The 13,220-nt window shown below is 49.1% G+C and overlaps 1 protein-coding gene across 1 annotated transcript in view; it reads left to right on the top strand.

The window, feature by feature from the left end:
• Positions 1-13,220, top strand: part of LOC106600151 (condensin complex subunit 3-like) — a 94,088-nt gene that overhangs the window by 50,668 nt on the left and 30,200 nt on the right. The window contains 2 exon segments of the mRNA XM_045711216.1: positions 6,349-6,537; positions 8,373-8,483. Coding sequence (XP_045567172.1) covers positions 6,349-6,537; positions 8,373-8,483 — 300 coding nt within the window.

The following is a 13,220-nucleotide window of genomic DNA, read 5'->3' on the forward strand; positions in this document are numbered from 1 at the left end:
AGAGGAACCAGGCTCTGAGGGGTGGACCAGTCCTCTTCTGGCTGTGCCGGGTGGAGATTAGAAACCTAGAGAGGAACCAGACTATGAGGGGTGGAGATTAGAAACCTAGAGAGGAACCAGGCTATGAGGGGTGGACCAGTCCTCTTCTGGCTGTGCTGGGTGGAGATTAGAAACCTAGAGAGGAACCAGGCTATGAGGGGTGGAGATTAGAAACCTAGAGAGGAACCAGGCTCTGAGGGGTGGGCCAGTCCTCTTCTGGCTGTGCTGGGTGGAGATTAGAAACCTAGAGAGGAACCAGGCTATGAGGGGTGGAGATTAGAAACCTAGAGAGGAACCAGGCTATGAGGGGTGGAGATTAGAAACCTAGAGAGGAACCAGGCTCTGAGGGGTGGAGATTAGAAACCTAGAGAGGAACCAGGCTATGAGGGGTGGAGATTAGAAACCTAGAGAGGAACCAGGCTCTGAGGGGTGGACCAGTCCTCTTCTGGCTGTGCTGGGTGGAGATTAGAAACCTAGAGAGGAACCAGGCTATGAGGGGTGGAGATTAGAAACCTAGAGAGGAACCAGGCTCTGAGGGGTGGAGATTAGAAACCTAGAGAGGAACCAGGCTCTGAGGGGTGGAGATTAGAAACCTAGAGAGGAACCAGGCTCTGAGGGGTGGACCAGTCCTCTTCTGGCTGTGCTGGGTGGAGATTAGAAACCTAGAGAGGAACCAGGCTCTGAGGGGTGGAGATTAGAAACCTAGAGAGGAACCAGGCTATGAGGGGTGGACCAGTCCTCTTCTGGCTGTGCTGGGTGGAGATTAGAAACCTAGAGAGGAACCAGGCTATGAGGGGTGGAGATTAGAAACCTAGAGAGGAACCAGGCTCTGAGGGGTGGAGATTAGAAACCTAGAGAGGAACCAGGCTATGAGGGGTGGAGATTAGAAACCTAGAGAGGAACCAGGCTATGAGGGGTGGAGATTAGAAACCTAGAGAGGAACCAGGCTCTGAGGGGTGGAGATTAGAAACCTAGAGAGGAACCAGGCTATGAGGGGTGGACCAGTCCTCTTCTGGCTGTGCTGGGTGGAGATTAGAAACCTAGAGAGGAACCAGGCTATGAGGGGTGGAGATTAGAAACCTAGAGAGGAACCAGGCTCTGAGGGGTGGAGATTAGAAACCTAGAGAGGAACCAGGCTATGAGGGGTGGAGATTAGAAACCTAGAGAGGAACCAGGCTCTGAGGGGTGGAGATTAGAAACCTAGAGAGGAACCAGGCTCTGAGGGGTGGAGATTAGAAACCTAGAGAGGAACCAGGCTATGAGGGGTGGCCAGTCCTCTTCTGGCTGTGCTGGGTGGAGATTAGAAACCTAGAGAGGAACCAGGCTCTGAGGGGTGGACCAGTCCTCTTCTGGTTGTGCTGGGTGGAGATTAGAAACCTAGAGAGGAACCAGGCTATGAGGGGTGGAGATTAGAAACCTAGAGAGGAACCAGGCTCTGAGGGGTGGAGATTAGAAACCTAGAGAGGAACCAGGCTATGAGGGGTGGAGATTAGAAACCTAGAGAGGAACCAGGCTCTGAGGGGTGGACCAGTCCTCTTCTGGTTGTGCTGGGTGGAGATTATAACAGAACATGGTCAAGATGTTAAAATGTTCATAAATGACCAGCATGGTCAAATAATAATAATAATAGTAGTTGTCGAGGGTGCAACAGGTCAGTAACACAAGAGTAAGTGTCAGTTGGCTTTTTCATAGCCGATCATTGAGAGTATCTCTACCGCTCCTGCTGTCTCTAGAGAGTTGAAAACAGCAGGTCTGGGACAGGTAGCCCGTCCGGTGAATAGGTCAGGGTTCCAGCAGGTCTGGGACAAGGTAGCCCGTCCGGTGAACAGGTCAGGGTTCCAGCAGGTCTGGGACAGGTAGCCCGTCCGGTGAACAGGTCAGGGTTCCAGCAGGTCAGGGTTCCAGCAGGTCTGGGACAAGGTAGCCCGTCCGGTGAACAGGTCAGGGTTCCAGCAGGTCTGGGACAAGGTAGCCCGTCCGGTGAACAGGTCAGGGTTCCAGCAGGTCTGGGACAGGTAGCACGTCCGGTGAACAGGTCAGGGTTCCAGCAGGTCTGGGACAAGGTAGCCCGTCCGGTGAACAGGTCAGGGTTCCAGCAGGTCTGGGACAAGGTAGCCCGTCCGGTGAACAGGTCAGGGTTCCAGCAGGTCTGGGACAAGGTAGCCCGTCCGGTGAACAGGTCAGGGTTCCAGCAGGTCTGGGACAAGGTAGCCCGTCCGGGGGGAGGGGGGAGAAAAAAAACTCTGGACCACCTTTAATCCACACACACAGAGAGAGACGGGTACAAAGCTCTCCCCTCCGCCTTCCATTTGGCAAATCTGACCTATAATTCTATCCTCCTGCTTCCTGCTTACAAAGCAAACTTTAAAGCAGGAAGTACCAGTGACTCGGTCTATATATATATAAAAAAAAGTGGTCAGATGAAGCAGATGCTAAACTACAGGACTGTTTCGCTATCACAGACTGGAAATATGTTCTGGGATTCCTTCCGATGGCATGTGTTGTCCAATCACGTGCCTTATTTAAATCGCTTCACGAAACTCGGCCAATCGAAGCGAATGTTTACGATGCGCGTTAAGGAGACTGATGGATGGAGAGAGAGAGAGAGAGAGAGAGAGAAACCCTGATCTCACAGCTTACCACTGTTGATCATTCATCAGTCTGTCCCCCCCTCCGTGCGCCAATCTGTCAGAAGAGTATGTTGAAATGACGAAACTCATCCACTTCCTCAGATCAACATCGTCCCGCTGAGAGAATTCCTGGAAAAGAAGTTGAAAGGAAAATGACCTACTGCTGCTCGACAACGTGAGACGGCTCAGTAAAAGCAGGGTGTTGAAACGCTTTTGGTCCATAAATAACAGCTTTCGAGTGCAGCTCAGAAGGCAACACAGTTTTCACGACTTTTTTTTTGTTTGTTGTTGTTGGTAGTTATCACATCGCACCTTTTTAATGAGATCAACGTGAAACTACAAGGCAAGAACGATTTAAGTTTGTGATTTGATGACGTCTGTCCGCTCCTTCCAGAGGAAACTGGAAGAAGTGTTCAAGGAGACGGAGCAAACTTCCCAAAAATACAGGAAGAGATTCAAGGGGTGAGAGAGATATTTCTACCTCATGTTGACTTCATAGATAAGCTGATTTAGAAACTTGAGAAAAATCGCTTTGACAGCTTCAGCCTTTGGACAACAGATCCTTCTTCTAAATTTGAGAATTCATTCCTCGTCACAGATTTCAGGGGGATTTTCTAAAGGAGGTGACAGACCTTCCCCTACCCTAGAGAAGTTAAAGTGGTCACGTGGTGGATCTCTACAGATGGAACTGATTGATCTGCAAGCAAATGTTGCACGAAGAGAAGCACTTTCAACTAACTGATCAGGACCCTGTCTGGTTGCAGACTGTGTTCCCTGGTCTAACCAACTAACCAACCATGATCCTTCCTGGCAGCAGGCTGTGTTCCCTGGTCTAACCAACCATGATCCTTCCTGGCTGCAGGCTGTGTTCCCTGGTCTAACCAACCATGATCCTTCCTGGCTGCAGGCTGTGTTCCCTGGTCTAACCAACCATGACCCTTCCTGGCAGCAGGCTGTGTTCCCTGGTCTAACCAACTAACCAACCATGATCCTTCCTGGCAGCAGGCTGTGTTCCCTGGTCTAACCAACCATGACCCTTCCTGGCAGCAGGCTGTGTTCCCTGGTCTAACCAACCATGACCCTTCCTGGCTGCAGACTGTGTTCTCTGGTCTAACCAACCATGATCCTTCCTGGCTGCAGACTGTGTTCCCTGGTCTAACCAACCATGACCCTTCCTGGCTGCAGACTGTGTTCTCTGGTCTAACCAACCATGATCCTTCCTGGCAGCAGGCTGTGTTCCCTGGTCTAACCAACTAACCAACCATGATCCTTCCTGGCTGTGTCTGAGACTGTGTTTCCTGGTCTAACCAAAGTAGCACTACACTCCTTGACCGTGATTGGCTCCACATACAGTTCTTTCTCCACTGAGCATCATTAACAATAAGTACCGTTCTAGACTCACCAATGAGCATCTACAGTTGAAATGGGAAGTTTACATCCACTTAGGTTGGAGTCATTAAAACTCGTTTTTTTCAACCACTCCACAAATTTCTTGTTAACAAACTATAGTTTTGGCAAGTCGGTTAGGACATCTACTTTGTGCATGACACAAGTACTTTTTCCAACAATTGTTTACAGACATGATTGTTTCACTTATAATTCACTGTATCACAATTCCAGTGGGTCAGAAGTTTACATACACTAAGTTGACTGTGCCTTTAAACAGCTTGGAAAATTCCAGAAAATGATGACATGGCTTTAGAAGCTTCTGATAGGCTAATTGACATCATTTGAGTCAATTGGAGGTGTACCTGTGGATGTATTTCAAGGCCTACCTTCAAACTCAGTGCCTCTTTGCTTGACATCATGGTAAAATCAAAAGAAATCAGCCAAGACCTCAGAAAACAAATTGTAGACCTCCACAAGTCTGGTTCATCCTGAAGGTACCACGTTCATCTGTACAAACAATAGTATGCAAGTATAAACACCATGGGACCACACAGCCGTCATACCGCTCAGGAAGGAGATGCGTTCTGTCTCCTAGAGATGAACGTACTTTGGTGCGAAAAGTGCAAATCAATCCCAGAACAACAGCAAAGGACCTTGTGAAGATGCTGGAGGAATCAGGTACAAAAGTATCTATATCCCCAGTAAAACGAGTCCTATATCGACATAACCTGAAAGGCCGCTCAGCAAGGAAGAAGCCACTGCTCCAAAACCGCCATGAAAAAAGCCAAACTATGGTTTGCAACTGCACATGGGGACAAAGATTGTACTTTTTGGAGAAATGTCCTCTGGTCTGATGAAACAAAAATAGAACTGTTTGGCCATAATGACCATCGTTATGTTTGGAGGAAAAAGGGGGAGGCTTGCAAGCTGAAGAACACCATCCCAACCGTGAAGCACGGAGGTGGCAGCATCATGTTGTGGGGGTGCTTTGCTGCAGGAGGGACTGGTGCACTTCACAAAATAGATGGCAACATGAGGGAGGAAAATTATGTGGATATATTGAAGCAACATCTCAAGACATCAGTCAGGAAGTTAAAGCTTGGTCACAAATGGGTCTTCCAAATGAACAATGACCCCAAGCATACTTCCAAAGTTGTGGCAAAATGGCTTAAGGACAACAAAGTCAAGGTATTGGAGTGGCCATCACAAAGCCCTTACCTCAATCCTATAGAACATTTGTGGGCAGAACTGAAAAAGCGTGTGCGAGCAAGGAGGCCAACAAACCTGACTCAGTTACACCAGCTCTGTCAGGAGGAATGGGCCAAAATTCACCCAACTTATTGTGGGAAGCTTGTGGAAGGCTACCCGAAACGTTTGACCCAAGTTAAACAATTTAAAGGCAATGCTACCAAATACTAATTGAGTGTATGTAAACTTCTGACCCACTGGGAATGTGATGAAAGAAATAAAAGCTGAAATAAATAATTCTCTCTACTATTATTCTGACATTTCACATTCTTAAAATAAAGTGGTGATCCTAACTGACCTAAGACAGGGAATTTTTACTTGGATTAAATGTTAGAAATTGTGAAAAACTGAGTTTAAATATATTTGGCTAAGGTGTATGTAAAGTTCCGACTTCAATCAATATTTACCGATGTCTTGTTCAGCCAAGACTTGGAGAAACACCAGATATTACAGTTCTTCCCTTGTTAAGACTACGCTAACGGAGCTCATCCAGTTTATTCTCCAGTGATTGCACGTTCGCCAATAGAACGGAGGCTAGAGGCGATTTATACACTCTCCGACGTGGTCTCGTCAGGTATCCCGCACGGCGCCGTCTCCTTCGAGTGTCTGGGATTTGGGCCTGGTCTGGCGATAATCCAAAATATATTTTGTCTCCGACTCATTGAAGTCCTCGTCCAAGTGGAGGTGGTCGCTGTTCCGATGTCAAGAAGCTCTTTACGGTCTGTAACCTCCTCTGTCTCTCTCTCTCCTCTCCCTCTCTCTTCTCTCCTCTCTCGCTCTCTCCCCTTCTCTCTCTCTCTCTCTCTCTCTCTCTCTCTCTCTCTCTCTGTCTCTCCTCTCTCTCTAACTCCTCTCTCTCTCTCCCCCTTCTCTCTAACTCCTCTCTCTCTCTCTCTCTTCTCTCTCTCCTCTCCTCTCTCTCTCTCCCCCTTCTCTCTAACTCCTCTCTCTCTCTCTCTCTCTTCTCTCTCTCTCTGTCTCTCTCTCTTCTCTCCTCTCCTCTCTCTCCTCTCTCTCTCCTCTCTCTCCTCTCCTCTTCCAGTTAGCGGAGGTGAAGGTTAGTATCCTAGAGGCTAAACAGGCCTTAGAGGAGTGTATCAGTAGCCAGGAGTTCAGCAGAGCAGCAGAGCTGAAGGACTCGATAACTGACCTGGAGAACCTGAGGAACAACATACTGCAGGAGGAGAACACAGACACACAGCAGGAGGACAAGGAGACGCGCACGGAGAAGGTACACACACACAGACACACAGCAGGAGGACAAGGAGATGCGCACGGAGAAGGTACACACACACACACAGCAGGAGGACAAGGAGACGCGCACGGAGAAGGTACACACACAGATACACACACAGCAGGAGGACAAGGAGACGCGCACGGAGAAGGTACACACACACACACACACAGCAGAATCACACAACAGACACATGGAGAAGGTACAGACACATGGAGAAGGTACAGACACACGGAGAAGGTACAGACAGACACATGGAGAAGGTAGACAGACACATGGAGAAGGTACAGACAGACACATGGAGAAGGTAGACAGACGCATGGAGAAGGTACAGACACATGGAGAAGGTACAGACACACGGAGAAGGTACAGACAGACACACGGAGAAGGTACAGACAGACACATGGAGAAGGTACAGACACATGGAGAAGGTAGACAGACACATGGAGAAGGTAGACAGACGCATGGAGAAGGTACAGACACATGGAGAAGGTACAGACACACGGAGAAGGTACAGACAGACACATGGAGAAGGTAGACAGACACATGGAGAAGGTACAGACACATGGAGAAGGTAGACAGACACATGGAGAAGGTAGACAGACGCATGGAGAAGGTACAGACACATGGAGAAGGTACAGACACACGGAGAAGGTACAGACAGACACATGGAGAAGGTACAGACACATGGAGAAGGTACAGACAGACACATGGAGAAGGTACAGACACATGGAGAAGGTACAGACACATGGAGAAGGTAGACAGACACATGGAGAAGGTACAGACACATGGAGAAGGTAGACAGACACATGGAGAAGGTACAGACACATGGAGAAGGTACAGACACATGGAGAAGGTACAGACACATGGAGAAGGTACAGACAGACACATGGAGAAGGTACAGACACATGGAGAAGGTAGACAGACACATGGAGAAGGTACAGACACACGGAGAAGGTACAGACACACGGAGAAGGTACAGACACATGGAGAAGGTACAGACACATGGAGAAGGTACAGACAGACACATGGAGAAGGTAGACAGACACATGGAGAAGGTACAGACACATGGAGAAGGTACAGACACATGGAGAAGGTACAGACACATGGAGAAGGTACAGACACATGGAGAAGGTAGACAGACACATGGAGAAGGTAGACAGACACATGGAGAAGGTACAGACACATGGAGAAGGTACAGACACATGGAGAAGGTAGACAGACACATGGAGAAGGTACAGACAGACACATGGAGAAGGTACAGACACATGGAGAAGGTACAGACACATGGAGAAGGTAGACAGACACATGGAGAAGGTACAGACACACGGAGAAGGTACAGACACATGGAGAAGGTACAGACAGACACATGGAGAAGGTAGACAGACACATGGAGAAGGTACAGACAGACACATGGAGAAGGTACAGACAGACACACGGAGAAGGTACAGACAGACACATGGAGAAGGTACAGACAGACACATGGAGAAGGTACAGACAGACACATGGAGAAGGTACAGACAGACACATGGAGAAGGTACAGACAGACACATGGAGAAGGTACAGACACATGGAGAAGGTACAGACACATGGAGAAGGTACAGACACATGGAGAAGGTACAGACACATGGAGAAGGTACAGACACACGGAGAAGGTACAGACAGACACATGGAGAAGGTACAGACAGACACACGGAGAAGGTACAGACACATGGAGAAGGTACAGACACATGGAGAAGGTACAGACACATGGAGAAGGTACAGACACATGGAGAAGGTACAGACACCCTGCATCTCCGTAAATAAATGCTGTGTTGTTTCCTCTCTGTCAGACGGACCCAGAGACTCTCCTGCGCTGCCTGACCATGTGTGTTGAACTGCTGAAACAGATGGCCATGAAGACCAGGATCGGACCCACCATGTCAGCTATCCTGTCCTCTCTGGTACTGACTAACATACTGGACCCACCATGTCAGCTATCCTGTCCTCTCTGGTACTGACTAACATACTGGACCCACCATGTCCTCTCTGGTACTGACTAACATACTGGACCCACCATGTCAGCTATCCTGTCCTCTCTGGTACTGACTAACATACTGGACCCACCATGTCAGCTATCCTGTCCTCTCTGGTACTGACTAACATACTGGACCCACCATGTCAGCTATCCTGTCCTCTCTGGTACTGACTAACATACTGGACCCACCATGTCAGCTATCCTGTCCTCTCTGGTACTGACTAACATACTGGACCCACCATGTCAGCTATCCTGTCCTCTCTGGTACTGACTAACATACTGGACCCACCATGTCAGCTATCCTGTCCTCTCTGGTACTGACTAACCTAACATACTGGACCCACCATGTCAGCTATCCTGTCCTCTCTGGTACTGACTAACATACTGGACCCACCATGTCAGCTATCCTGTCCTCTCTGGTACTGACTAACATACTGGACCCACCATGTCAGCTATCCTGTCCTCTCTGGTACTGACTAACATACTGGACCCACCATGTCAGCTATCCTGTCCTCTCTGGTACTGACTAACATACTGGACCCACCATGTCAGCTATCCTGTCCTCTCTGGTACTGACTAACATACTGGACCCACCATGTCAGCTATCCTGTCCTCTCTGGTACTGACTAACATACTGGACCCACCATGTCAGCTATCCTGTCCTCTCTGGTACTGACTAACATACTGGACCCACCATGTCAGCTATCCTGTCCTCTCTGGTACTGACTAACATACTGGACCCACCATGTCAGCTATCCTGTCCTCTCTGGTACTGACTAACATACTGGACCCACCATGTCAGCTATCCTGTCCTCTCTGGTACTGACTAACATACTGGACCCACCATGTCAGCTATCCTGTCCTCTCTGGTACTGACTAACATACTGGACCCACCATGTCAGCTATCCTGTCCTCTCTGGTACTGACTAACATACTGGACCCACCATGTCAGCTATCCTGTCCTCTCTGGTACTGACTAACATACTGGACCCACCATGTCAGCTATCCTGTCCTCTCTGGTACTGACTAACATACTGGACCCACCATGTCAGCTATCCTGTCCTCTCTGGTACTGACTAACATACTGGACCCACCATGTCAGCTATCCTGTCCTCTCTGGTACTGACTAACATACTGGACCCACCATGTCAGCTATCCTGTCCTCTCTGGTACTGACTAACATACTGGACCCACCATGTCAGCTATCCTGTCCTCTCTGGTACTGACTAACATACTGGACCCACCATGTCAGCTATCCTGTCCTCTCTGGTACTGACTAACATACTGGACCCACCATGTCAGCTATCCTGTCCTCTCTGGTACTGACTAACATACTGGACCCACCATGTCAGCTATCCTGTCCTCTCTGGTACTGACTAACATACTGGACCCACCATGTCAGCTATCCTGTCCTCTCTGGTACTGACTAACATACTGGACCCACCATGTCAGCTATCCTGTCCTCTCTGGTACTGACTAACATACTGGACCCACCATGTCAGCTATCCTGTCCTCTCTGGTACTGACTAACATACTGGACCCACCATGTCAGCTATCCTGTCCTCTCTGGTACTGACTAACATACTGGACCCACCATGTCAGCTATCCTGTCCTCTCTGGTACTGACTAACATACTGGACCCACCATGTCCTCTCTGGTACTGACTAACCTAACATACTGGAACCACCATGTCCTCTCTGGTACTGACTAACATACTGGACCCACCATGTCAGCTATCCTGTCCTCTCTGGTACTGACTAACATACTGGACCCACCATGTCAGCTATCCTGTCCTCTCTGGTACTGACTAACATACTGGACCCACCATGTCAGCTATCCTGTCCTCTCTGGTACTGACTAACATACTGGACCCACCATGTCAGCTATCCTGTCCTCTCTGGTACTGACTAACATACTGGACCCACCATGTCAGCTATCCTGTCCTCTCTGGTACTGACTAACATACTGGACCCACCATGTCAGCTATCCTGTCCTCTCTGGTACTGACTAACATACTGGACCCACCATGTCAGCTATCCTGTCCTCTCTGGTACTGACTAACATACTGGACCCACCATGTCAGCTATCCTGTCCTCTCTGGTACTGACTAACATACTGGACCCACCATGTCAGCTATCCTGTCCTCTCTGGTACTGACTAACATACTGGACCCACCATGTCAGCTATCCTGTCCTCTCTGGTACTGACTAACATACTGGACCCACCATGTCAGCTATCCTGTCCTCTCTGGTACTGACTAACATACTGGACCCACCATGTCAGCTATCCTGTCCTCTCTGGTACTGACTAACATACTGGACCCACCATGTCAGCTATCCTGTCCTCTCTGGTACTGACTAACATACTGGACCCACCATGTCAGCTATCCTGTCCTCTCTGGTACTGACTAACATACTGGACCCACCATGTCAGCTATCCTGTCCTCTCTGGTACTGACTAACATACTGGACCCACCATGTCAGCTATCCTGTCCTCTCTGGTACTGACTAACATACTGGACCCACCATGTCAGCTATCCTGTCCTCTCTGGTACTGACTAACATACTGGACCCACCATGTCAGCTATCCTGTCCTCTCTGGTACTGACTAACATACTGGACCCACCATGTCAGCTATCCTGTCCTCTCTGGTACTGACTAACATACTGGACCCACCATGTCAGCTATCCTGTCCTCTCTGGTACTGACTAACATACTGGACCCACCATGTCAGCTATCCTGTCCTCTCTGGTACTGACTAACATACTGGACCCACCATGTCAGCTATCCTGTCCTCTCTGGTACTGACTAACATACTGGACCCACCATGTCCTCTCTGGTACTGACTAACCTAACATACTGGAACCACCATTGTCCTCTCTGGTACTGACTAACATACTGGACCCACCATGTCAGCTATCCTGTCCTCTCTGGTACTGACTAACATACTGGACCCACCATGTCAGCTATCCTGTCCTCTCTGGTACTGACTAACATACTGGACCCACCATGTCAGCTATCCTGTCCTCTCTGGTACTGACTAACATACTGGACCCACCATGTCAGCTATCCTGTCCTCTCTGGTACTGACTAACATACTGGACCCACCATGTCAGCTATCCTGTCCTCTCTGGTACTGACTAACATACTGGACCCACCATGTCAGCTATCCTGTCCTCTCTGGTACTGACTAACATACTGGACCCACCATGTCAGCTATCCTGTCCTCTCTGGTACTGACTAACATACTGGACCCACCATGTCAGCTATCCTGTCCTCTCTGGTACTGACTAACATACTGGACCCACCATGTCAGCTATCCTGTCCTCTCTGGTACTGACTAACATACTGGACCCACCATGTCAGCTATCCTGTCCTCTCTGGTACTGACTAACATACTGGACCCACCATGTCAGCTATCCTGTCCTCTCTGGTACTGACTAACATACTGGACCCACCATGTCAGCTATCCTGTCCTCTCTGGTACTGACTAACATACTGGACCCACCATGTCAGCTATCCTGTCCTCTCTGGTACTGACTAACATACTGGACCCACCATGTCAGCTATCCTGTCCTCTCTGGTACTGACTAACATACTGGACCCACCATGTCAGTCCTCTCTGGTACTGACTAACCTAACATACTGGAACCACCATGTCCTCTCTGGTACTGACTAACATACTGGACCCACCATGTCAGCTATCCTGTCCTCTCTGGTACTGACTAACATACTGGACCCACCATGTCAGCTATCCTGTCCTCTCTGGTACTGACTAACATACTGGACCCACCATGTCAGCTATCCTGTCCTCTCTGGTACTGACTAACATACTGGACCCACCATGTCAGCTATCCTGTCCTCTCTGGTACTGACTAACATACTGGACCCACCATGTCAGCTATCCTGTCCTCTCTGGTACTGACTAACATACTGGACCCACCATGTCAGCTATCCTGTCCTCTCTGGTACTGACTAACATACTGGACCCACCATGTCAGCTATCCTGTCCTCTCTGGTACTGACTAACATACTGGACCCACCATGTCAGCTATCCTGTCCTCTCTGGTACTGACTAACATACTGGACCCACCATGTCAGCTATCCTGTCCTCTCTGGTACTGACTAACATACTGGACCCACCATGTCAGCTATCCTGTCCTCTCTGGTACTGACTAACATACTGGACCCACCATGTCAGCTATCCTGTCCTCTCTGGTACTGACTAACATACTGGACCCACCATGTCAGCTATCCTGTCCTCTCTGGTACTGACTAACATACTGGACCCACCATGTCAGCTATCCTGTCCTCTCTGGTACTGACTAACATACTGGACCCACCATGTCAGCTATCCTGTCCTCTCTGGTACTGACTAACATACTGGACCCACCATGTCAGCTATCCTGTCCTCTCTGGTACTGACTAACATACTGGACCCACCATGTCAGCTATCCTGTCCTCTCTGGTACTGACTAACATACTGGACCCACCATGTCAGCTATCCTGTCCTCTCTGGTACTGACTAACATACTGGACCCACCATGTCAGCTATCCTGTCCTCTCTGGTACTGACTAACATACTGGACCCACCATGTCAGCTATCCTGTCCTCTCTGGTACTGACTAACATACTGGACCCACCATGTCAGCTATCCTGTCCTC

This window comes from Salmo salar, unplaced genomic scaffold (assembly GCF_905237065.1).
Source record: "Salmo salar unplaced genomic scaffold, Ssal_v3.1, whole genome shotgun sequence".
Lineage (NCBI taxonomy): Eukaryota > Metazoa > Chordata > Actinopteri > Salmoniformes > Salmonidae > Salmo > Salmo salar.